Here is a 27,200-nt window from a genome sequence, read left to right as displayed (position 1 = left end):
CCTTAAAAATACTTGATGGGAGAAAGGATAAGATTGTGTCTAATCTGATAGAGGACAGATCCGTTTTTACTCCCAGTAATGGAACATTTAAGATAAATAACCTGATCAGGACTGATGGTGCTGAATATACCCTTCGAATCTTTGATTCAAATGGACGTGATTTAGGACAGTGGACTCTTCAGTTGTCTATTCAAGGTAAATAACTACTTCTGCTATTATTAATCTTACAATTTAATTTGTATTATTCATAATAAATCAACAGCTATATCATTTGAATTATAGGTTAATTAATAAATAAAATACAAATGAAAATTAAACCAAGTAAATACACTTCAACAAATACACATACTACTATACAAATACTATTTCAACATTTTACCTTTGCAAACAAACATTTTACATGAAATACTCAAAGTCTGCCACATAACTACAGTGTAGCGTTGCGTTTCCTGAATCATTTAATTCTGTACTTCTGTATATGAATTTACATTGTAAACACTGAATATGTTTAACGCCACATTAAAAAGTCATGTGAGTGTGTTTCTCTCAGCTCCTGTGTCCTCTGTCCTGCTGGACTCTGAGTGTCTGTCCCAGGGAGAGATGAGGGTGTCCTGCTCCTCTGAGGGAGGGGACAGTCCTCAGTACAGCTGGACTCTGGATGGACACACACTGACAGACACTCAGCTCCTCTCTGGAAATAATGAGACGAACAACATCACTCTGAAACAAGACGTCTCAGGACGACTGGTCTGCTCTGTCAGGAATCACATCAGTAATGTCTCAAAAGAAAAGAAGATATCTACCTGTGGTAAGATAGAAAATAACTAGAAATCAGCTTGATAATTGATAATTACACTGTACATTAGTCACAGTTGATCCGTTTGTTTGTCCGTAGGCTTCATATTCATCAACTGCACCTTACCCGATGGGACAAACATATCACAGTGGGTGTTTTCAGCCAATAACACCCTGTGTATTGATCCAACAACAACCCCTACCATGATCACAGACACTACAACCTCCTCTGTGGGTAAGGAGACTGGCATCATAGTGTCAATTAAACCCTCAAATCAAACTGTGACCAACTCCAGCAATGATGACCCATGGTACATTTACATTAGTAAGTGAAAACCAACTCTGCTGCAGTGGATTCATTCATGTCTTTTTCTCTTTTTGTCCCATGTATGTGTGCATAAAACACCTTTCATTAAGAACATGGTTACTGAAAGATCTGTGTTTCTCTCTCTGTATCTGAACAGATAACTCGCTGCTTGTATGCGGTTTGCGAGCAGCTGTTGTACTTTCTCTGTTGGTTGGGATTGCCATCTATTTTGCTTGGAAGAAGAAGAAATACAACAAAGTTGAAACCTCCACCAGACCACGAATAAAGGACCATCCAGAGAACTCCTTTGCAATGGTTGAATTGTGAAGTTCTGCATCTGAATGTTAACTTTGTGAAACCATCAGGATGGTTTTCACCTTCTGCAGCGATTGGCCATGTGTCTTTATAGGCATAAAAATGACAGGATTTACTGTGAAATCTCTCTCCTGTTTTTATTCTTTACAAAACTTCTTCTGCCACTGTGTTCACAGCTCAGCAGCTCACAGTGAGTATCTTTACAAAAAAGTCTTGGTGAGTGTTTCCTGCATTTATCACAGTGCAAAAGATGGGCTCAGTGCATATTTTATAAAGATTTAAAAAGTAAACAGACCTGTTGTGAAATCATCAGTGTGCTGCTGCCTTTAGAGAGTGGTAAAGCCTACAGATCCCCACGGCTCTGCCTGTGATCATAGAACAGAGGAAACATTACAGTTGATACTGTCTGTTGATAATGTACAAAACTTTTTTCTTTCATTACTGCTGAAGTGAATTACAGTTACAATCAAAGACACATTAATGTCTAAATGTGCTGAATGTGTCGATTTATGTTAAAGGAAAATGTCACATTGTGAATAGAGCTTATATTATCATTTTATTACTGAAACTCATTTTGATGCTATTTGGAAATTATTGTACTGTAGATTTCCATATCCTCACTGTCCAGCTAAAACCTTGTATCTCCAGATTTGGTGATTTTGAAGTTTTTAGATAAACAGAGGGATTAAAAACACTTAAAGTGGCTGTTAGCCATATTGTCATTCTGTTTAACTTCCTGTCTGTTCTTGCAGTTAGCACTTCCCTCCCTCGTCCCCACGTAATCACATGAACGCACAGCCGTCTTCACCACAGCATCTTACAATATTAGTCACAGCAGTAAGAAAGAGCAGCTGACTAACAAATATCCATAGCTTACCTGTGCAGAAGCAGTACGGCTAGCTGTGCATTGCTTTCAAGATTTTCCAGCGATCAAAGGCCCCACTGACATAAATGAAGGTCTTGTACGACTCCTGTCTCTTTTTTTTTTCTGGCTGCTTTCTTTTCTTCTTTCTTTTCGTCAGCCGTCTTCTTTTGCTTGGTGTATTTGGTTGTGTGAGCTGTTCCTGAAAATGCTGGAACTGGTAGTTTCACCTGTTGTGCCATGGTCAGTCACACTTAAATTCTGCTGCCTGCCTGTGAACGCTCAGAGAAGACTACCTCTTTGTGGAGTTCTCTGTCCTGATTGGATAAAGTGAAAACAGGATACCAAAAAAATTATTTTCTGTTTCCTTCAGAGCGGAGGGACTGGGAGATCCATGTTATTGACCAAACACTCTATATCAGTGATGGCAATCACAGTGTAGAGCTATTTAACACTTATTTTAACAAAAAGAAATTGCTTACAGCACCTTTAATCCTTCAGTTTATCTAAAACATTTTCCTACTTCTTAAATTAAACCAATTTAAACACACTGGATTATTAAAATATGCACTGTCAAAGGCTGATGTTTTGGAGATACATGGTTTTCACTTTTGTATAGGTATGTTGAATTTAGTTGTTACATATATTGTAAAAATTGCAGTTTTGTGTTCAAAGCTTTTTATTGACAAATTTGTTTGTATTAAAGCCCAAAATGTGAATCTATCACATATAAAATGTTGGCATGTGAACATATATGACTGAAGTGTTTAATTCAGAAAAGAGTGACATCATTTATATTTGTGTGTGTTCAGAATTTAAAATATAACAACGTATCATTTAAATCAGTTTTGTGTTTTAAATGTGGATGAGCTGCCCTTTTGTTGACATTTTTATCACAGATTGTACCTTTAATACCTGCTGAGAACTGAATAAACCCTCCAGTCTCATCACTAGTATAAGTAGGTGTGAGGTTTCCCTCTGCTGGTTTACAGAGGCGTCACTATTATTTATGGACAGTTCAGATCCATAAAACTCTGCTGAGACCAGCAAAAATAAATCAAATGTTTACATGCTTCAGTTTAAGGTAAAATAATGATCAATAGAGCATACTGAGCAATACATTACTCTACATCACAGAGTTATTATACTTTACTGAAACTCTCTGATCTTCTAATATTGGGTGTAAAATACTGTATGTATGTTTATTGCTGTGAGTGCAATGTCAGAAGTCTTTAAGTATTACTTGACATTTGCATTTTACCAGTGTAGGGAGACATAATCTAATGAGATCAGAGAGAGAGATGATGATGATGATGATGTGACAAAGGTGAGCTTCACACCAGGTGTGGCTGGTCGAAGCTCAACAAGGGCCTAACTCGTGTACATTAGCTTGAGGAGGAAAAACTTCCACCAGACTCTGATGTAAAAAAGGATAAAACAAGTATTTATTCTGCAGTTTGTAGTATCCTCTTACAGGAGTATTCAAAGCCAAGTTCTCCTAATCAGCAAACTGTACTACAGTTAGAAAACCATGTGGCTCGGTCCTTCCTTGAGTCTCAACTTTTCAAAACCACAGGTTCACCCCAGTAAAACACAAGGGACCTATATCTCTTAAAGCGACAGTAACCTACTTCACTGTTTTAACAGGAAGCTTAAATAATGCAGCCTTTACAAAATATCATGCTTACATCAACATCACTTAATCAAATGATTATTAGCTGAACTTTAACAAATTACTATTAATTAACTTATTCAATGACTTATACATAACAATCACTTATGTTTCTCAATTTACATAAACTGTTTAACAAATTACAGACTCCACTTATTTACCGAACTAAACATACATAAACGTAACTTTGCTCCCACACCAGGAACATAACAGAGAAATGTTGTGACACCATTGCTGGTGTTACTGGTGCCAGACCTCGGGGAAATCTGGACCGGCAGCAAAGGTTACACAGGCAAGGGTGCACTGTGTAGCCGATAAAAACATGGTCTGTGGACTGTGGATTAATAAGGGAGAGAGCCAAAGTTAGCGTCTTGCTCTAGCCGATGCTCATTTAATATTGACACAACAGTATAAAACTGTATATATTTCTCAGTTACGTCAGTTTCCTGAAACCTACAGCTACAAGGTTCATATTTTACATTCACACCAAAACATGTTACAAAAATAAAATAAATGTTGAAACCAAATTCACAATAAACAAAATAAAACATTTTGTCTAAAGAAAAATAACTTCACATAAATTTAAAACATGACTTACATTTCTAAATAAATAAGAATAGGCTTACCTACAATATAATGTCATATATGTATAAAATATAATCTAAGATATATATATATATATATATATATATATATATATATATATGTATAAAATATAATAGTACAAAAATTATATTATCCAAAACACACATTTACTTTACTGACATTACTACGATCACTCCTATTTTAACACATACACCACAGTTACACTCATCCTACACTGATATGACGTACACAGAACCTTTCAGCAACATTAGCATAACTCTCACTTTGCACTTGCACTTAACCTCTTAACAAAATGGCGCGACTCTGCCCTGTTAACGAGCGACCGGAAGTGAAACTGGTTTGAATATAGCATCTCTATTTACCATTAACTCGCGACTGACTGGCTTATACTCTAAAACAATCTTTTAAACACATTTTCATATGTTACCACATGCAAAGGTCTGTAACTTTCACTGACAAAGTAGTAGAAAACCGAAATTCACGGAGGTAACTATTATCAATGGCGGCGCCCACGAAACATACACCAACAAAAATACGTTCCAAATACATCTCTAAACCATGTTACAACTTCACAGAACGATTTGCAATGCATTTACATTAGTTAGTAAACAGAGCTAATCATAGAAAAGCAAGTTTTAACATACCTGTGGATTAATAAGGGAGAGAGCCAAAGTTAGCGTCTTGCTCTAGCCGATGCTCATTTAATATTGAGCTGCGCACGAGCAGAGCAGATAAAAGTGACCTCCCTCAGGTATCCACAGTGGCATTAGAGCACTGCCTACTGACATCTTTGAGTATTGACCTGACGTCAAAACTGTATAAACAGAGTTAGATTAGTTCAAATAATTAATAAAAAATTAGGGGGTGTCTGTTTACATAAAAACTTAACATGTGGCATTTCCAACCCATTACACTTGTCAACAGCATAGTGCATGTCATTATTTTTGCACCTTGCTGCGTGTTTTTCTGTAATAAATGAGGAACTGAAATAATCAGTAGAGTTGAATAATCTTCTTTCTTTGCCATGTAGTGAATGACAACAGCCACAACCATCACTAACACCAACTGTTATATAAACAGAAATGTCTTAAAGTGAAGTTTGGTTTGACAGTTTTAATAATCCAAAGACTCGCTTGTGCTAAACTGTCTTCTAATCAATTTCCCCATAACTATAAATAAACAGTCAAGATGTTGAACGGTTGTCATCACCAAATCCCAGTTTGATGGCAGAAAAATGCGTTGTTCAGTTTGTCAATGAATTTAGGAATTATGGCATATTGTTGCTTTTTTAACCTTATTTTTCAGTAGTTCATGGACATAAAATGAGGTCATTTCAATCAGGGGAGACTTCATTTTTTTAAGTGACAATGACTTTATTGAACATGCATAATGAGATGAAAATGTGAAAAGTCTTTGGCAATTAGACGCCATCATGATGTCATCATATTCATAAGGAGGGAAGTTAAGGCGTGAGTAGAAGAGGATATCCCCGATGGACTGTAGACACTGGTGGTGGTGATGAATATGGGAATATTGGGATCTGGATGATGAGGAGAGGAGTGATCTCGGATCTGGCGCTGACATGATGAAGTGAAGGTGAAAGGGGCGGCGGAGGGTCGTGATAATTCGCCCTGAAATGACGACAGAGAGAAGAACAGATTTCAAGTTTGTCAGCTAAGACGTGATAGGCTGATAGAAATTGTGGCGGAATCTGATTTGTTAATTAAAAGTAATCCACCTAATCAGCTGATACAAGAGCAGGAGAAACGGTGAGAGAGAGAGAGAGAGAATGAGAATGAATGAATGAGTGATAAATAGTCTTCCTGCTTGAACTTATGCTAAGCTCCATTTGCCAATAGACATAACAATGTTCTTGTGGCTGTAGATTGGTTTAGAGATGAAACATTTTATGTGGTCTTATAAGGATATTATTGCAAATACCCTTTATTAAAATAAAGGCAACAAGTAAAGGACACAAGGGAATTAAATGGTTGATAAAAAAAAAAGTCTAAAGCTATACAATATGCTGTTCTGCCACTGTATCTAGAGGATGATGTTTAAAAAAGTAATAATTATTACATTATTGCTGCAAAGTATTCAAAATCACAAGATAAAAACTCAAATCCTCACACTGATATAAATGACTAAATGGTGTTTAAGTTGATCACAATCCTTCATTTTCAGTTAACATAATATTTGACTGTTTAACCTTCAGTGTTTACCTGAAATTTCTTCTTATGAAGCTTTTAAGTCGAACTGAATATTATTCTCCATCACTCAGATACAATATATGTCTTGCACTTTGCATATATTGCACTATGCCTATTTCATGACTGGAGACTTTAATGATTAACCTGAATTTAAAATACAGTTTGTTGTGTTTTTATGAGCTCAACATGCTGTCGTAATAATGACATGTCAGTGGGTTCAGGGCAGTTTGAAAGGTTGGGAAAGCAAGTTTTAATTAAATTTGACTTGTTATCATTTGATTTAAAGATGACACACAATATATCATATAAATGCTTATTTTATTACAATGGTGAGACAGAGAGACGACAAATGACACTGTCAGTCTCAAATCCTCTTTTAGTGTGAAGGAGGGATGTTTCCTTTTCTCCCACTGAGTCCATCACACATATGAAGGCTCTCTGTCATGTTGGAGGTTAAAAAGAGAAGTAACATCGAGAACCACTTCCTTTTCCCCTCTCTGTCTATAAAAAGATGAATAGAACCAACGCTCTGCTTGGTCAAAGTTCCCACACGTTCTCCTCTGAAGCCGATCACATACAGGACTGTATTTCAGGCTGTTCAGTGTAGGATGTTCATGTTTTCTATTCAATAAAGTAGAGAAGTTTGTCTGAAAGCTGCTGACTGGGTCAACAGAGGCTGAACAGTGAGGAGACATGGAAGCTGTGGTTGGACTGTTGGTGATGCTGCTCGGAGTCTCTCATGGTGAGCTGTTTCACTATTTGACACATTGATATTGGATTTAACGTTATGTGAATAACATGTTGTGAATCTATGACTTTTTATGCAGCTGTAGGATCAAGTATGATCACTTTTATAGATAAATCCAGTTCTAAGAATCAATTGACAACTGCAGCAGTTTGAAACTGATGTTTCTGTTTCTCTTCGGTCCATCAGGCTTTTAAAAAATGTCACAAAAAGTTGTTTCTCAGAGCAATAGCAAATCTGGATATCAATTCCACATCCATGTGCATGTACAGTAAAAATTACAATTATTATCTACTACAGGTGAATCTATTAAATTAAACTTTTAGGATAAACGCACTTCTTCACTGAGAGTTCAGATATTTAAGTAAATAGCTAAAATAAACAACAAACAAACAAACAAAATGCACTCAGTTATATCATGCTTATAAAAACAGTATGTTTTTTTTAATCGGAAGCACCATAGAAATTACTAAGACTTAAACTTACGATGTGTTGTGCATTATTTTATACAAATTCCCCGAAAACATATAATTTCGTATTTTTGGAAAAGTTCATATCTCCAAAAATAAATTTCTGTGGATGTGAAAAACATATTATGAGTTTGTAATGAATGTTTGAGGTTAATTTACTAAAACTAGACTAATCTAAATGACTAAATGTGACTAAATATTACTATTAACTGACAGGTCCGTGTAATGCTAACTGTACTCTGAGAGAGACGGAGTTGTTTCTGTTTTAAAACATGAATATTTGCACCTGCATAAAACATTGTCACAGTCATTAATTTAGTTGAAACGGAATGACCACAATTGTGATAATATATTTTTTTTTTTTAACTATTTTTCTATTTTCCAGGTGTTGAAACCTACTGTGATGGCAGACAGAATAGAACTCAGTGTTATGGAGCTCTGGGAGGAACTGTGGTGCTCCAGCTGATGGACAGCGCCTCAGAAATACTTAGTTACCAATGGAAAAAAAACAAAACAACAACAATACTTCATGGGAGAAAGGATAAGATTGTGTTTAATGAGATGAAGGACAGATCCATTTTTACTCCCAGTAATGGAACATTTAGGATAAATAGCCTGAGCAGGACTGATGGTGCTGAATATACCCTTGAAACCTTTGATTTAAATGGAAAGCGCTTAGATCAGTGGACTCTTCAGTTGTCTATTCAAGGTAAATAACTACTTTTGCTATTATTAATCTTACAATTTAATTTGTATTATTCATAATAAACCATCAGCTTTATCATTTGAATTACAGGTTAATTAATAAATAAAATACAAATGACTTTGGAAAATTAACTAGGTAAATTCACACAAATACACATACTACTATACAAATACTATTTCAACATTTTACCTTTGCAAACAAACATTTCACATGAAATACTCAAAGTCTGCCACATAACTACAGTGTAGCGTTGCATTTCCTGAATCATTTAATTCTGTACTTCTGTATATGAATTTACATTGAAAACACTGAATATGTTTAAGGCCACTTTAAAAAGTCATGTGAGTGTGTTTCTCTCAGCTCCTGTGTCCTCTGTCCTGCTGGACTCTGAGTGTCTGTCCCAGGGAGAGATGAGGGTGTCCTGCTCCTCTGAGGGAGCGGACAGTCCTCAGTACAGCTGGACTCTGGATGGACACACACTGACAGACACTCAGCTCCTCTCTGGAAATAATGAGACCAACAACATCACTCTGAAACAAGACGTCTCAGGACGACTGGTCTGCTCAGTCATGAATCACGTCAGTAGTGTCTCGAAAGAAAAGAAGATATCTACCTGTGGTAAGATAGAAAATAACTAGAAATCAGCTTGATAATTGATGATTACACTGTACTTTAGTCACAGTTGATCTGTTTTTTTGTCCGAAGGCTTCATATTCATCAACTGCACCTTAACTGATGGGACAAACATATCACAGTGGGTGTTTTCAGCCAATAACACCCTGTGTATTGATCCAACAACAACCCCTACCATGATCGCAGACACTACGGGTAAGGAGACTGGTATCACAGTGTCAATTAAACCCTCAAATCAAACTGTGACCAACTCCAGCAGTGATGACCCATGGTACATTTACATTAGTAAGTGAAAACCAACTCTGCTGCAGTGGATTCATTCATGTCTTTTTCTCTTTTTGTCCCATGTATGTGTGCATAAAAACACCTTTCATTAAGAACATGGTTACTGAAAGATCTGTGTTTCTCTTGTGTCTTTTATTACTAAAACCAGTTCTAGCTGGTGTCCTCTCAGCACTGGTAATTCTGTTAATGGTCGGGGTGGCAGTCGTCTGTAGTCACAGGAAAAAGCAAAACACCAAACCTAAAGGTACAAAGTTTCTTTTTTCATCACTGCATTAAAATATCATTGTTTTTTGTCTACTTATAGATTAAAGGAATAGTTTGACATTTTGGGAAATACACTAATTCGCTTTCTTGCAGAGTTAGATAAGAGGATCGTTTGCACTGTTCTTTAAATATGAAGTTAGCAGCAAGTTAGCTTAGATTAGCACAAAAACTGGAAACAGGGAAACAGCTAGCCTGGCTCCATATGAAGGTGTAAAAATCTGCCTACCAGCACCTCTAAAGTTCAGTGATTCATGTTATATCTTGTTAATTAGTGAACTTTAGAGGTGGGAGGATTTTTAACCTTTTTGACAGAGTCAGAATACCTGTTTCCAGTCTTTGTGCTAAGCTAAGCTAACCGTCTCCTGGCTATCGCTTCATATTTAATGTACAAACAGGAGAATGCTATTAGTCTTTTCAAGTCTACTGCCCAAAATGTTAAAGAATTTCCTTAAAAATCTATTGTTATCACTGAGTATGTGTAGTCATGCAGTGTTTAATGTGTTCCTCCCTCCACTCTACAGAAGAAGATGACCAAGAATTGACCTATGCTGATGTCAACATCGTGCAGCGGCCGGGGAGGCAGATGCATCAGAAGGCAGAGATGGAGGTGGAGTATGACCAAGTCAAGTTTTCAGGGCGACCTCAGCAAACTACAGAGATGGAGGTGGAGTACGGCCAAGTCAAGTTTTCAAGGCGACCTCGGAAAACTGTTCAACCAAAAGAAGATGAATGTGTGTACGCTAAGGTCCGTAACAGCAGGTGATTTGCAGTGTTCAGCATTTTTACAAAGACTGCTGAAGGCGGATGGAGGAGGTTTTTGTTAAGATGCCTAAAGGTCTCTTATCTTTATTTCATGAGATTTTCAATGAGAAGAATACAAGCCATCAAAGTTCACAGATATTATTATTATTCATTATTTTTTAATGTACTCCTGAGTTATGACTGGCATCAGTATGAAAACCTGTCAAAGGAGCTCAAACATTCAGGTGCATCATTTGAATCACACAGTGACTCATTTTTATAGACTAGTTTTGTATAATGTTAAATATTTTCTTTAAATATATATATTTTCAAGTAGTTCCTGATTTATCCTCTTTTTAAATCTTTACATGATGTAATACATCCTTATTTTTACTCTTTTCTAATTTATAAGCATATTTACATTTAATTAATTGTTAAAACACTGAAAACCTGCAGTGCACAGTGTGCTCTTACATTGGTTTATGAAAGGTTTTGTGCTGTGCATGTTGGGACTTAATCTCATATTTGGCAACACCTCTTCCCTCAGCTCTCTAGAAGACCAAAGATAAGTTTGCATGTAATGTCTGGTCTCTTGAGAAGTTCACAGTAAGCATGAATTTGTTTCCATTACATAAACACTTCTGCTTTTTCTCATTTGCAGTAGATTTTTTAAGACTACATTATTACCTTTATTTATTACAGGGTGTTCATATGAATATGAATGGGTTGTATTGTCCTGCTTACTCTTACATTATAGTTACTTCATTGGGGGAATTTGTAGATGGAGATAACATGTAGTCTTTTCATTACTAATTACATTATTATATCTCAGAATTGCCTGCAACTACAATGTATGGAGTTTGTGCCTCTGATATTTGATTTCTTTATAAAGCTAGTTAGCGGAAAAAGAGGAACATCTTTTTAAAGCAGCGTGTGTTGTTCACAATTTTTGTCTTTTTCTGTTATACAGAAACAGGGGAGAAGTGAGACAGCCAAATGAAGGGGTAGTTCAAAATGAGAGTGACTTAACAACTTGTCAGTTTCTTATCACAAGATGTGTTTATCAGTTAACACCATCTGGTTACATTTTCTATATTTTGCTTGATTCACTTCCGATGTGTCTTTGTCTTTGTGGATTCCAGTTAACCAAGTACCTTACAAAACTAAAAGACAGATATCCATATTACTCAACCATAGTAACACTGAACAACTTTTAACTATTTAATTATTTGAATAATTCAGAGTTTGAGTTATTTAAGCTACAACTTTCAAATCTGGAGGAGAAACAAATCCACATTCTGAATATTTATATTAAGTAGGTTGCTGAATTAAATTGCTTAATGCCCTGTATTAACCTGAAGTTAATTTGAATTAAATTGATGTATTTAGTTAATTACTATTGTGCAGGTGAATGTGGGATAAATGTTAGAACACAGAGCACATTCACATTCACAATAATATACAACAAAATATAACATGACAGCCAGGGAGGAAGTATTAGCCTGCTACATACAGCTCTCAGCTCCAACAAGAACTAATAAATACCGTACTTATATATCTACTAGGGATGTGCAGAGAGCCCAGTGTTTGTATTTGTATCTATATTTGTTGAGGCAGCAAAATTATTTGTATTTGTATTCAAATAAAAGTGGAAAAAGCCTTAAAAATCATGTTTTTGTTTTTGTTTTTATTATGCTTCTAATTTTAGAAATTTAAAGTGTTACAATAACTGTTCATGAATAAACTACCTTATGAAGGAGGTCCACAAAACGGATCTCTAACTGGAGTCTCCCAGATCATAGATGACTGCAATGACTACTGAACTAAAAAATCTCACTGTTCAGCCTCTGTTGACCCAGTCAGCAGCTTTCAGACAGACTTCACTGACTACTGAACTAAAACTTTACTCATCGCCTCATTGCAAACAGACCTCTACCTATTTATACACCCATAACACAGAGACAGCATAGCGTGTAACATGTAGGGAAGAACTTGAAAGGTGATTCATGTGTGAATGTGTGAGGGTGAATATAATCTTTTTTAGCACCTAGCACAAGTGTTTAGGTTATAAATGAGGAACTGGACCTGTGGTCAGTCTGAAACAACACCATCATTCAAACCAACATCACATAAACCAACCAGTGCGCTTAGGCATCAGAGTTTTGTTTGTCAGAGTAATTATACTATTAATTATATGTCTGTGACTTTTGAGTAGTACAAGAAAGACGGGGAGATGAGAAAGTCACGACAACATAAAGATCACAGGAGGAAGATGGTGTCTGGGTTTCTCTCTTGTAAGTAGTGTCCATGTTAAATTCACTTCCTATTCCCCCTCTCCACCTATAAAACCTGTAACTGAATTCAATACTGTTTTTTATACCTTCTTATTTGAGGTTGATCTCTAACAGAAGACATTTCAGGCTGTTCAGTGTAGGATGCTCCAGAGAGGACTTGACAGATGCTCAGCTCCTCTCTGGATATAAAGAGACCAACAACATCACTCTAAAACAAAACGTCTCAGGACTACTGGTCTGCTCGGTCAGGAATCACGTCAGTAGTGTCTGAAAAGAAAAGAAGATATCCACGTGCGGTGAGACTGAACATAACTAGAAATCAACTTGATAATTTGATGAGTACACTGTACATTAGTCACAGTTGATCTGTTTGTTTGCCCGTAGGTTTCTTTTAATAAAGATTTAAAAATTAAACAGACCTGTTGTGAAATCAGTGTGCTGCTGCCTTTAGAGAGTGGTAAAGCCTACAGATCCCCACGGCTCTGCCTGTGATCATAGAACAGAGGAAACATTACAGTTGATACTGTCTGTTGATAATGTACAAAACTTTTTTCTTTCATTACTGCTGAAGTGAATTACAGTTACAATCAAAGACACATTAATGTCTAAATGTGCTGAATGTGTCGATTTATGTTAAAGGAAAATGTCACATTGTGAATAGAGCTTATATTATCATTTTATTACTGAAACTCATTTTGATGCTATTTGGAAATTATTGTACTGTAGATTTCCATATCCTCACTGTCCAGCTAAAACCTTGTATCTCCAAATTTGGTGAGTTAGAATTTTTTTTAGATAAACTGAGGGATTAAGAACAATTAATCCTTCAGTTTGTTTAAAACATTTTCTTACTTCTTTTATTAAACTAATTAAAACACACTGGATTATTGAAATATGCACTGTCAAAGGTTGATGTTTTGGAAATACATGGTTTTCACTTTTGTACAGGTATGTTGAATTTAGTGGCTACATATATTGTAAAAAATGCAATTTTGTATTCAAAGCTTTTTAGTGACAAATTTGTTTGTATTAAAGCTCAAAAATGATTTTACAACATATAAAATGCTGGCATGTGAACATATATGACTGAAGTGTTTGACTTAGAAAAGAGTGAAATCATTTATATTTTTCTTTGTTTCTGTCCAATCAGAATTTAAAATATAGGTCTGAGGGGTGCTCCAAGGTGGATAAAGGGATAGTCTTATTTCGATAAGTTTCGCTAATTTAAGGGAGAGTTCCGTTCGATCAATGTGGTTTACATGATTCCCAGCTCAGTAACCATGGTAACTTCAGCAGAACTAGTCTGCTCCGTAGCAGGCTGACAGTCAAGTTTAATTTAGCTGTGTTAAAGAATGTCCGATGGGCAGAAACAGTCTCCTAAAAGACAGTTGTGTCAGGTGTATTGACACTTGCATCACATATTCAATTCATTTACATTCAAATTTATTTGTATAGCACCATGTCTGTGTTTGGAAACACAAGTTCAGACATTTTTCTCACAATGTGACAAGCATGAGATGTATGTGTTTACTTTAGTTACAAAGACCATATTAATAAAAATAATGAAAATCAAACCACTGTCACGGTCTCCGAAATAAACCGAATAAACAATCGAACTCTATTCATATAGCAAGGGTCATTCATCAAATGCAACTACAAGTTTTGAACTTAAAAAGAGTTAAAAAGAAATAATAATAAAATTATGAAATAAAATAATAAATAAAAAAAGACGCCTTATTCATTTCCCACCCGCACTCAGCATCCTCAGAGGCACAGCAGGCGGGTCTTCACGGCATGCAGATGGGTAAAAAAGTAACAGCCTGAAGCCAATAGGTTAATTGACAGAGGTGCAGGCTATATAAGCAGTGCATCTAAGGACTACAACCTTTCCAACCAACAATGGCATGTCCGTTCATTGATGACCCTGTGGAGGAAGGTGCTCGGATCCAAGAGTCTTCAGAGACAGGAGCAATCCACTGGGCTTCTCTGATGAGTACCTTTGTAGTCTGCTGGAGCCACGTATGAGGAAACACACCCACCGTAGCCAAGCTTTGACCACAGTGCAATCTGTCTGCATAGCTCTGTGTTTCGTTGCCTCTGGGACATTCTTATACAGTGTTGGTGATGCAGAAGGTCTTGTGGAGGCAACTGTATGCAGGGAAATAAGACGGGTATACCTTGCTCTCAAGCAATACCTCAACATCTTTATCACTTTCCCATCTGGAGACACAGAAAATCAAGGAGGCTTTTTATTCAGTTGCAGGTATGTGACAGTTAAAAAACATGTAAAGTAGCCTGCAGGCTGACGTGTCTCAGTATCAACTTAATACTCTCCTTCAGGCTTCCTCAATGTCATAGACGCCATAGACTGCACTCATGTGCATATCCAGGCCCCATCTGGACCTGAGGAGGCAGATTATATCAACAGGAAATGTTTCCATAGCCTAAATGTACAGGTATGTACTGGGGTGCAGCTGTCCATACACTGTCAGGCAGAATAGTAATAATGAGATCTGGAAGAAATGTGCAAATCTGTGTTAATAGATCAAATTAGCTTTGATGTCGACACTTCTTTGGATGAAAATCCTGTTACCCTGGCAGTTGTTCACAGATATGTGCAATTCAGTGTCAGCCTTACACAAAGAAGCCCCTGTACTGTACAGAGATAGTGTTTCACTTTACCTTATCAGAATAACACAAATACAGATAACAAATCAATTATTTACTTTCCTAACCAAATATGTCATAGCACTGACACTCTACGTTGCAGTGAGAGACTGCCTGCAATGTTGCTGGAGGAGCAAATGGGAAGACACTGACCCAGCCCTTCAGGAACACATGGATGGAAGAACAGTGAGGGACCAAGAATACTTATTTCAGCTGATCCCCATTTTATTCAAGGTCACCTTTGTTTTGGAGTGATCCCTTTTATTTGGAAGTGTAGCAAGTATAATTTTGTACTTTGTATTGAAGTTAGTTATTTATTGACTCATTTTGTTCAAGCTGTGAAGACAAAAAAGAAAAAAAATTAAATACAGTCCAGACCATGGCTTTCTGCTGTGTTTAAATTTATACTTACATCCTTCTCCAGTTTCTTAATTTCCAGCTTCAACTTCTTAATTTTAAGCTTCTTGTATTCTGTGTCCAGTCTCTGGTTTTCAGTACTGAGGAGCAGATGGCTTGTAAATTTAATGGATATCCTGTGAAAGACACAATGTGTCAGTGAGTAGCCAATTATGTAGTTGGTAGGTAATATGAATAGTTACTTACTTCATTCCTTGCTGACAAACTTCTTGTTCTGGTCACATCCTGCAGCAAGGTGAATGGTTATACACAATTTGTAGAATGCAGATACATCCAAAACATTTCACATTTGGTCTTACCGCTGGCATTTCTGTGTCTGCAGACATTGGACCTTTTCCAAACTAGCCCCTACCCACTTCCACTTTGTCACGGAGTGCACTCTGTTTGTAGTCACACTTACAGCTGAATGAAGTTCCCTTCATTAAGGTGAAGGGTATAAATACAGCGGCAAGCTTTGGGACAGACTTCCCTCGGTCAATCGGACATTACATAACATTCGTAAGCATGGTATCTTGTTATCAGTGTCCAGGAGAGGTATAACTTGCATCACTCCAGGGCTCGTTCTGTTGTTGAACGAGCTTTTGGAGTGATGATAACACGCTGGCGAGGCACACTCTTTAAGGCCCTGGAGGTCCATCCACATTTTGCACCAGACATCATTGTTTGCTGTGCATTCCTCCACAATCTTTGCATCCACATGAACGATGTTCTGGAAGAGATGGAGGACCTCTCACCCAAAGAAGATACCCAGAATGCTCCTCCCATTGGTGCAGGTGGACAGGAAAGGCATGGAAACCACATCAGGGACAGGATTGCTGCCTATCTGTCTGCACCTGTCCAGGTGCCACAGCACTTGCACAAGCATGATTATTTGTGAATTTTGTGCATTTTGTGCTGTATTTTTTTCTGTTTTTTTGTTTCTTTTTTATTGTGTTTTTGTATTTAAGTTGTGGGCAGTTCTCATTTCACAAAAAATGACAGTCCTGATTTTGTTAATTGTCCAAATAGCCCATTAAAACTGCACAAACTGCCCTTATAAACCTGTATGTTTACTCTTTTCATCTTTAGCACTACAAAATCACTTTTTTCTAACTGTTGGACCATGAAGATATTCTGCAAAATATGCATGTCAGTAGGGGCCCTACATAACAAAAGTGAAACATCACCACATGTTAACTTATACCACTTCCATCTAACCCCAAACAACATAAATGCAATTGTCAGGCATGACTGTTGTCTTACACTCCAGTTTGTACATGTTTATAAATGTGATACACAGATAATATATTTAAAAAGCTAGCATGCAGTTGTTGCCCTTCATAGCCTTCTCACCTGGGATATGATGACATTTCCTATGTTGGAAAATACTTTCCTTTAGAGCTGCACCTGTTTAATATTTGTAGGATAGACCACATCAGTGCACTCCTTTCATACTAATCTTTTGTACAAGTGAAGATAAGCCATTCTGCAGACATGCCGTTGTCAAGATCCATTTTTAAAGAACACTTGTTATGCAATAATTCAAAATTTGTTCCTTCTACCTTTACTACCCACATTCAATTTGCTGGGTTATATTTGCATTTACTACATTTCGCATGTAACTGCCAATACAATGACACTCTAACACTGCAAGTATAAGTGGAGTACTAAAAGCCTGTTTTGCATTACTAGAATTTATCTGTGATCATTAATGACATTTATGTTTTCCCTCTGAAACAATAAATGTGATTACCTTTTCCTTTATGGCACCTCAGTTTGTGGTCAGAAGTATAGTGTAGATAATACAGGTCATGACACTAATTGGGATATAACAATAAGAGGTTGTGAACATTCTTGTCTCAGGAGATATGAAGGATACACAAAGGGATTGTCAATTTTCTTTAGTTCATTTATTATTTATCCATTGCAAATGAAATAAAGACCCTCCTTCACAGGAGAAACATAAGTTATATATAAATCACTAATTTTAAACAAACACACACATACATATATGTATGAACATAGATAAATAAAATTATATATATATATATATATATATATATATATATATCTTCATATTTTGTCCATCATTTCCTCAAATAAACTAAGGAATTTTTCTGTTTGTTGTGTAATCTGCTGGTGTCGCTCTTCTTCCTTGTCCGCTTCTTTCTGTAAAAATCAATCAGCAGCTCAGTGGTCACACGTTTCTTTTTGGCGGGTGGAGGCTGGGGGGGTTCAGGTGAGGATGAAGTTGTGCTAGGGAGGGAAACAGGATCTGATGGGGTTAGGGGGTCACTGGGGCTGGAATCGGACATTCTGAAGGGAGAGGGATCTGGGAGTATAGTAGGGCTTGACATGCATGAGGCAATGAGAACAGGAGGGGTTACAGATGACTTGCACCCCATTGCCTCATGCATGTCAAGATAAAATGACCATGTGGCTGGGGTTTCCTCCCCCTGGTCTTTTCCAGACCCAGTGGGAGACAATAGTAATTTCACTCTGTTACAACAAATTTACCTTGTACTTCTTTTTGATGTTCTCCCATTTCTTTGAGACTTGTTTGGGTGTCACAACACCCTCAAGGTCTAAATCCTTGATAATGAACCTGTCAAGCAATATGTCAGAGAGGATAGTGAAGAAACTGTTATGGTCAGAAACATCATCTTTTATACACAACACTAATAATAGGCTACATAAACTTATAACAGTGTGGGCAGTGAGGTGGCATTCACTCCACAGTAGGCCTAAGCCTATAGAGACAAATAAAACTTACTCCCAAGCTTCTTTGGTGGCATTTCTTTTTTTTGGTGAACATGTTTTCATTTTTCACTCTGATGTGTATGAGCTGCTTTGTTTTTTGAAACAGTCCCTATAAATATATAACATTTTACAGTCAAACGAACACAACATTTTCTACTCTAGAGACAGCTATATTTGATCCTAAATACAATATAACCTTTACATTGTTAACGTCTGTATGACAATATTAAATGTCCATCTTAGTTTGAGCAGTTTAAGATTAAATGTGTTTACAGGTTGTCGCACAGAACTTCCATTTGTATGGAGCATCTTCTATGACGAACACAATAGATGTTGCACATGCTCAGTAAGTCAGCATCGATGCAGGCTCACTGTTGGAGGACTTTATAACCCACTTCCACTCCCCGCTAGTTGGTTTGGGATGGCACTTAATATGGCACACCCTCCATATGAACATGCAAATGGAGTGGAAGTAGGTAGGGAGAGGGTGTGGGAGCTAGTTTGGAAAAGGCCCTTTGTGTCCTTATCTTCAAGGGCACTAGATGTGCTGGCGCCATCTCCCTGCAGATACATGAACACTGCAGTTGTCAAAGTGAAAGGAGACAGATTTACATAAAATGCAGTGTTTTGACAAAGATAAGACATTTTCACACATGGGTCAGGCCTTCAGCATCTTGAGTTGGGGGATCCAGCAGGCAAATTGTGTCCCCACTCACTGAAAGATATAGGCCAACTGTTAGTTATTATCACTAAGAGACTGATACCTGTGGAGGAAAAGTAGCAGACAATACCTTGTACATGTGTCTCCCGAGCTCCTTGGGGAGTGACTTCTGAGGAGTCCCCTCAATTAGTGGTCGTCCCTTGTTGCGGCTCAACACCAGCTCCTCTGCAGGTGTGAGGTCCTCTGGTGGAGGTCCCCCACCAGTAGCACTGGCTTCCATCTTTTTTTTGGGTGGCTACAAAGGTACATATTTACAGCTCAACAAGTATGTTAACAAATACATTTCACATTTCATTGTACGCTACTTACCACTCTGGAAAATGTTTTTGTATTGTATTTTGACTTGTTGCCCGGCTCTGTTTTGGCTATTAAGATTGTTCCTGTTGAGATGCAACAGTGAAGAATGAATATAGGTCGAGGGTTACAAGGTCAGAGAAGCTTCACACACTACACCAAACTGACCAAATAACAGTAAATGCATTGTAGTTATGTCGGTTCTCCTAAGATAGCCTATACCATTGTTTTAAACATATATCTGATGTTATCTAGCCTACTGATTATATAGCCACAGTCTTAAAGTATCTGTGACCTGTCAGTGGGTTCATGTGAAGGCTCTCTGTCATGTTGGAGGTTAAAAAGAGAAGTAACACCAAGAACCACTTCCTTTTTCCCGTTTTGCTTATATAAAGATGAACATAAAACAACGCTCTGCTTGGTCAAAGTTCCCACACGTTCTCCTCTGAGGCCGATCACGTACAGGACTGTATTTCAGGCTGTTTGGTGTAGGATGATCATGTTTTCTATTCAATAAAGTAGAGAAGTTTGTCTGAAAGCTGCTGACTGGGTCAACAGAGGCTGAACAGTGAGGAGACATGGAAGCTGTGGTTGGACTGTTGGTGATGCTGCTCGGAGTCTCTCATGGTGAGCTGTTTCACTATTTGACACATTAATATTGATTTAATGTTATGTGAATAATGTTGTGAATCTATGACTTTTTATGCAGCTGTAGGATCAAGTCTGATCACTTTTATAGATAAATCCAGTTCTAATAATCAATTGACAACTGCGGCAGTTTGAAACTGATGTTTCTGTTTCTCTTTGGTTCATCAGGCTTTTAAAAAATGTCACAAAAAGTTGTTTCTTAGAGCAACAGCAAATCTGGATATCAATTCCACATCCATGTGCATGTACAGTAAAAATTACAGTTATTATCTACTAGAGGTGAATCTATTAAATTAAACTTTTAGGATAAACACACTTTTTCACTGAGAGTTCAGAAGAACTAAACTAAAAATTAACAAGAAAACACTTAGTTATATCATGCTTATGCTAACAGTATGTTTTTTTTTAATCGGAATCATCACAGAAATTACTGAGAGTTTAAATTAAGATGTGTTTCCCCCCAAACATATAATTTATACTTTTTTCGAGAGGTTCATATCTCCAAAATAAAGTTCTGTAGATGTGAAAAAACACAGCATGAGTTTGTAATGAATGTTTGAGGTTAATTTACTAAAACTAGACTAATCTAAATGACTAAATGTGACTAAATATTACCATTAACTGACAGGTCCGTGTAATGCTAACTGTGCTCTGAGAGAGACGGAGTTGTTTCTGTTTTAAAACATGAATATTTGCACCTGCATAAAACATTGTCACGGTCATTAATTTAGTTGAAACGGAATGACCACAATTGTGATAATAATTTTTTTTTTAAACTACTTTTCTATTTTCCAGGTATTGAAACCTACTGTGATGGCAGACAGAATAGAGCTCAGTGTTATGGAGCTCTGGGAGGAACTGTGGTGCTCCAGCTGATGGACAGCGCCTCAGAAATATTTGGATACCTATGGCAAAAAAACAAAACAACAAGAATACTTAGAGGGAGAAAGGATAAGATTGTGTATAATATGATGAAGGACAGATCCGTTTTTACTCCCAGTAATGGAACATTTAGGATAAATAACCTGATCAGGAATGATGGTGCTGAATATACCCTTCAAACCTTTCATTCAAATGGACATGATTCAGGACAGTGGACTCTTCAGTTGTCTATTCAAGGTAAATAATCACTTTTGCTATTATTAATCTTACAATTTAATTTGTATTATTCATAATAAACCAACAGCTATATCATTTGAATTACAGGTTAATTAATAAATAAAATATAAATGACTTTGGAAAATTAAACCAAGTAAATACACTTCAACAAATACACATACTACTATACAAATACTATTTATACATTTTACCTTTGTGAACAAACTTTTCACATGAAATTTTCAGTCTGCCTCTGCCAGATAATGTAACCATATCATTGCATTTCCTGAAACATTTAATTCTGTACTTCTGCACATAAATTTACATTGTAAACACTGAATATGTTTAAGGCCACATTAAGAAGTCATGTGAGTGTGTTTCTCTCAGCTACTGTGTCCTCTGTCCGGCTGGAGTCTGAGTGTCTGTCCCAGGGAGAGATGAGGGTGTCCTGCTCCTCTGAGGGAGCGGACAGTCCTCAGTACAGCTGGACTCTGGATGGACACACACTGACAGACACTCAGCTCCTCTCTGGAAATAATGAGACCAACAACATCACTCTGAAACAAGACGTCTCAGGACGACTGGTCTGCTCTGTCAGGAATCACATCAGTAATGTCTCGAAAGGAGAGAAGATATCTACCTGTGGTAAGATAGAAAATAACTAGAAATCAGCTTGATAACTGATAATTACACTGTACATTAGTCACAGTTGATCTATTTTTTTGTCCAAAGGCTTCATATTCATCAACTGCACCTTACCTGATGGGACAAACATATCACAGTGGGTGTTTTCAGCCAATAACACCCTGTGTATTGATCCAACAACAACCCCTACCATGATCGCAGACACTACGGGTAAGGAGACTGGTATCACAGTGTCAATTAAACCCTCAAATCAAACTGTGACCAACTCCAGCAATGATGACCCATGGTACATTTACATTAGTAAGTGAAAACCAGCTCTGCTGCAGTGGATTCATTCATGTCTTTTTCTCTTTTTGTCCCATGTTTGTGTGCATAAAAACACCTTTCATTAAGAACATGGTTACTGAAAGATCTGTGTTTCTCTCTCTGTATCTGAACAGATAACTCGCTGCTTGTATGCGGTTTGCGAGCAGCTGTTGTACTTTCTCTGTTGGTTGGGATTGCCATCTATTTTGCTTGGAAGAAGAAGAAATACAACAAAGTTGAAACCTCCACCAGACCACGAATAAAGGACCATCCAGAGAACTCCTTCGCAATGGTTGAATTGTGAAGTTCTGCATCTGAATGTTAACTTTGTGAAACCATCAGGATGGTTTTCGTCTTCTGCAGTGATTGGCCATGTGTCTTTATAGGTATAAAAAATTACAGGATTTACTGTGAAATCTCTCTCCTGTTTTTATTCTTTACAAAACTTCTTCTGCCACTGTGTTCACAGCTCAGCAGCTCACTGTGAGTACCTTTAGAAAAAAGTCTTGGTGAGTGTTTCCTGCATTTATCACAGTGCAAAAGATGGGCTCAGTGCATATTTTATAAAGATTTAAAAAGTAAACAGACTTGTTGTGAAATCAGTGTGCTGCTGCCTTTAGAGAGTGGTAAAGCCTACAGATCCCCACGGCTCTGCCTGTGATCATAGAACAGAGGAAACATTACAGTTGATACTGTCTGTTGATAATGTACAAAACTTTTTTCTTTCATTACTGCTGAAGTGAATTACAGTTACAATCAAAGACACATTAATGTCTAAATGTGCTGAATGTGTCGATTTATGTTAAAGGAAAATGTCACATTGTGAATAGAGCTTATATTATCATTTTATTACTGAAACTCATTTTGATGCTATTTGGAAATTATTGTACTGTAGATTTCCATATCCTCACTGTCCAGCTAAAACCATGTATCTCCAAATTTGGTGATTTTGAAATTTTTAGACAAACAGAGGGATTAAAAACACTTAAAGTGGCTGTTAGCCATATTGTCATTCTGTTTAACTTCCTGTCTGTTCTTGCAGTTAGCACTTCCCTCCCTCGTCCCCACATAATCACATGAACGCACAGCCGTCTTCACCACAGCACCTTACAATATTAGTCACAGCAGTAAGAAAGAGCAGCTGACTAACAAATATCCATAGCTTACCTGTGCAGAAGCAGTACAGCTAGCTGTGCATTGCTTTCAAGATTTTCCAGCGATCAAAGGCCCCACTGACATAAATGAAGGTCTTGTACGACTCCTGTCTCTTTTTTTTTTCTGGCTGCTTTCTTTTCTTCTTTCTTTTCGTCAGCCGTCTTCTTTCGCTTGGTGTATTTGGTTGTGTGAGCTGTTCCTGAAAATGCTGGAACTGGTAGTTTCACCTGTTCTGCCATGGTCAGTCACACTTAAATTCTGCTGCCTGCCTGTGAACGCTCAGAGAGGACCACCTCTTTGTGGAGTTCTCTGTCCTGATTGGATAAAGTGAAAACAGGATACCAAAAAAATTATTTTCTGTTTCCTTCAGAGCAGAGGGACTGGGAGATCCATGTTATTGACCAAACACTCTATATCAGTGATGGCAATCACAGTGTAGAGCTATTTAACACTTATTTTAACAAAAAGAAATTGCTTACAGCACCTTTAATCCTTCAGTTTATCTAAAACATTTTCCTACTTCTTAAATTAAACCAATTTAAACACACTGGATTATTAAAATATGCACTGTCAAAGGCTGATGTTTTGGAGATACATGGTTTTCACTTTTGTATAGGTATGTTGAATTTAGTTGTTACATATATTGTAAAAATTGCAGTTTTGTGTTCAAAGCTTTTTATTGACAAATTTGTTTGTATTAAAGCCCAAAATGTGAATCTATCACATATAAAATGTTGGCATGTGAACATATATGACTGAAGTGTTTAATTCAGAAAAGAGTGACATCATTTATATTTGTGTGTGTTCAGAATTTAAAATATAACAACGTATCAGTTAAATCAGTTTTGTGTTTTAAATGTGGATGAGCTGCCCTTTTGTTGACATTTTTATCACAGATTGTACCTTTAATACCTGCTGAGAACTGACTAAACCCTCCAGTCTCATCACTAGTATAAGTAGGTGTGAGGTTTCCCTCTGCTGGTTTACAGAGGCGTCACTATTATTTATGGACAGTTCAGATCCATAAAACTCTGCTGAGACCAGCAAAAATAAATCAAATGTTTACATGCTTCAGTTTAAGGTAAAATAATGATCAATAGAGCATACTGAGCAATACATTACTCTACATCACAGAGTTATTATACTTTACTGAAACTCTCTGATCTTCTAGTATTGGGTGTAAATTACTGTATGTATGTTTATTGCTGTGAGTGCAATGTCAGAAGTCTTTAAGTATTACTTGACATTTGCATTTTACCAGTGTAGGGAGACATAATCTAATGAGATCAGAGAGAGAGATGATGATGATGATGATGTGACAAAGGTGAGCTTCACACCAGGTGTGGCTGGTCGAAGCTCAACAAGGGCCTAACTCGTGTACATTAGCTTGAGGAGGAAAAACTTCCACCAGACTCTGATGTAAAAAAGGATAAAACAAGTATTTATTCTGCAGTTTGTAGTATCCTCTTACAGGAGTATTCAAAGCCAAGTTCTCCTAATCAGCAAACTGTACTACAGTTAGAAAACCATGTGGCTCGGTCCTTCCTAGAGTCTCAACTTTTCAAAACCACAGGTTCACCCCAGTAAAACACAAGGGACGTATATCTCTTAAAGCGACAGTGACCTACTTCACTGTTTTAACAGGAAGCTTAAATAATGCAGCCTTTACAAAATATCATGCTTACATCAAAATCACTTCATCAAATGATTATTAGCTGAACTTTAACAAATTACTATTAATTAACTTATTCAATGACTTATACATAACAATCACTTATGTTTCTCAATTTACATAAACTGTTTAACAAATTACAGACTCCACTTATTTACCGAACTAAACATACATAAACGTAACTTTGCTCCCACACCAGGAACATAACAGAGAAATGATGTGACACCACTGCTGGTGTTACCGGTGCCAGACCTCGGGGAAATCTGGACCGGCAGCAAAGGTTACACAGGCAAGGGTGCACTGTGTAGCCGATAAAAACATGGTCTGTTGACTGTGGATTAATAAGGCAGAGAGCCAAAGTTAGCGTCTTGCTCTAGCCGATGCTCATTTAATATTGACACAACAGTATAAAACTGTACATATTTCTCAGTTACGTCAGTTTCCTGAAACCTACAGCTACAAGGTTCATATTTTACATTTACACCAAAACATGTTACAAAAATAAAATAAATGTTGAAACCAAATTCACAATAAACAAAATAAAACATTTTTTCTAAAGAAAAATAACTTCACATAAATTTAAAACATGACTTACATTTCTAAATAAATAAGAATAGGCTTAACTACAATATAATGTCATATATGTATAAAATATAATCTAAGATATATATATATATATATATATATATATATATGTATAAAATATAATATACAGCACAAAAATTATATTATCCAAAACACACATTTACTTTACTGACATTACTACAATCACTCCTATTTTAACACATACACCACAGTTACACTCATCCTACACTGATATGACGTACACAGAACCTTTCAGCAACATTAGCATAACTCTCACTTTGCACTTGCACTTAACCTCTTAACAAAATGGCGCGACTCTGCCTTGTTAACGAGCGACCGGAAGTGAAACTGGTTTGAATATAGCATCTCTATTTACCATTAACTCGCGACTGACTGGCTTATACTCTAAAACAATCTTTTAAACACATTTTCATATGTTACCACATGCAAAGGTCTGTAACTTTCACTGACAAAATAGTAGAAAACCGAAATTCACGGAGGTAACTATTATCAATGGCGGCGCCCACGAAACATACAGCAACAAAAATACGTTCCAAATACATCTCTAAACCATGTCACAACTTCACAGAACGATTTGCAATGCATTTACATTAGTTAGTAAACAGAGCTAATCATAGAAAAGCAAGTTTTAACATACCTGTGGACTAATAAAGGAGAGAGCCAAAGTTAGCATCTTGCTCTAGCCGACGCTCATTTAATATTGAGCTGCGCATGAGCAGAGCATATACAAGTGACCTCCCTCAGGTATCCACAGTGGCATTAGAGCGCTGCCTACTGACATCTTTGAGTATTGACCTGACGTCAAAACTGTATAAACAGAGTTAGATTAGTTCAAATAATTAATAAAAAATTAGGGGGTGTCTGTTTACATAAAAACTTAACATGTGGCATTTCCAACCCATTACACTGGTCAACAGCATAGTGCATGTCATTATTTTTGCACCTTGCTGCGTGTTTTTCTGTAATAAATGAGGAACTGAAATAATCAGTAGAGTTGAATAATCTTCTTTCTTTGCCATGTAGTGAATGACAACAGCCACAACCATCACTAACACCAACTGTTATATAAACAGAAATGTCTTAAAGTGAAGTTTGGTTTGACAGTTTTAATAATCCAAAGACTCGCTTGTGCTAAACTGTCTTCTAATCAATTTCCCCATAACTATAAATAAACAGTCAAGATGTTGAACGGTTGTCATCACCAAATCCCAGTTTGATGGCAGAAAAATGCATTGTTCAGTTTGTCAATGAATTTAGGAATTATGGCATATTGTTGCTTTTTTAACCTTATTTTTCAGTAGTTCATGGACATAAAATGAGGTCATTT

General features: G+C 36.8%; 2 protein-coding genes and 3 long non-coding RNA genes across 6 annotated transcripts in view; 3 read left to right on the top strand and 2 right to left on the bottom strand.

Moving 5' to 3' along the window:
• The window catches only part of LOC137189338 (T-cell surface antigen CD2-like), a 36,676-nt gene extending 24,416 nt beyond the window's left edge, over positions 1–12,260 (top strand). The window contains exons 5-6 of the mRNA XM_067599119.1: positions 9,755–9,850; positions 10,392–12,260. Coding sequence (XP_067455220.1) covers positions 9,755–9,850; positions 10,392–10,633 — 338 coding nt within the window. The 3' untranslated portion in view covers positions 10,634–12,260. The remainder of the gene's footprint in view (positions 1–9,754; positions 9,851–10,391) is intronic.
• Positions 357–1,945, top strand: LOC137189342 (uncharacterized). Of its 2 annotated transcripts, none has more exons than XM_067599124.1 (3): positions 357–808; positions 896–1,030; positions 1,260–1,945. In XM_067599124.1, exons 1-3 carry the CDS (start codon positions 505–507, stop codon positions 1,427–1,429), a joined length of 609 nt encoding a protein of 202 aa, XP_067455225.1. In that variant the 5' UTR covers positions 357–504; the 3' UTR covers positions 1,430–1,945. The 2 variants fall into 2 exon arrangements, with proteins under 2 accessions (XP_067455225.1, XP_067455224.1); XM_067599123.1 differs by having other exon boundaries at positions 896–1,120.
• LOC137189346 (uncharacterized) lies at positions 527–5,520 on the bottom strand. The gene is made up of 3 exons (XR_010929619.1): positions 5,202–5,520; positions 1,713–1,782; positions 527–691 (listed from the first exon to the last, which is right to left on the bottom strand). It is a non-coding gene; the product is annotated as an uncharacterized lncRNA (long non-coding RNA).
• A 6,625-nt stretch (positions 12,261–18,885) lies between the features above and the next one.
• Positions 18,886–19,827, bottom strand: LOC137188753 (uncharacterized). The gene is made up of 3 exons (XR_010929510.1): positions 19,520–19,827; positions 19,382–19,443; positions 18,886–19,289 (listed from the first exon to the last, which is right to left on the bottom strand). It is a non-coding gene; the product is annotated as an uncharacterized lncRNA (long non-coding RNA).
• A 2,393-nt stretch (positions 19,828–22,220) lies between these two features.
• LOC137189330 (uncharacterized) lies at positions 22,221–23,258 on the top strand. Its single transcript, XR_010929611.1, has 2 exons — positions 22,221–22,344; positions 22,575–23,258. It is a non-coding gene; the product is annotated as an uncharacterized lncRNA (long non-coding RNA).
• Positions 23,259–27,200: the final 3,942 nt, after the last annotated feature.

The sequence above is a fragment of the Thunnus thynnus genome, chromosome 9 (assembly GCF_963924715.1).
Source record: "Thunnus thynnus chromosome 9, fThuThy2.1, whole genome shotgun sequence".
Taxonomy (NCBI): Eukaryota; Metazoa; Chordata; class Actinopteri; order Scombriformes; family Scombridae; genus Thunnus; species Thunnus thynnus.
This window is presented reverse-complemented; position numbering and strand designations above follow the sequence as displayed.

What these genes read in the sequence shown, in the direction of transcription:
- LOC137189342 (XM_067599123.1), top strand. Translation starts at nt 505, where the DNA reads ATGTTTAACGCCACATTAAAAAGTCATGTGAGTGTGTTTCTCTCAGCT. An exon ending in AAAGAAGATATCTACCTGTG is followed by an intron (nt 809 to 895) that starts GTAAGATAGAAA and finishes GTTTGTCCGTAG; the next exon opens with GCTTCATATTCATCAACTGC. An exon ending in CCCATGGTACATTTACATTA is followed by an intron (nt 1,121 to 1,259) that starts GTAAGTGAAAAC and finishes GTATCTGAACAG; the next exon opens with ATAACTCGCTGCTTGTATGC.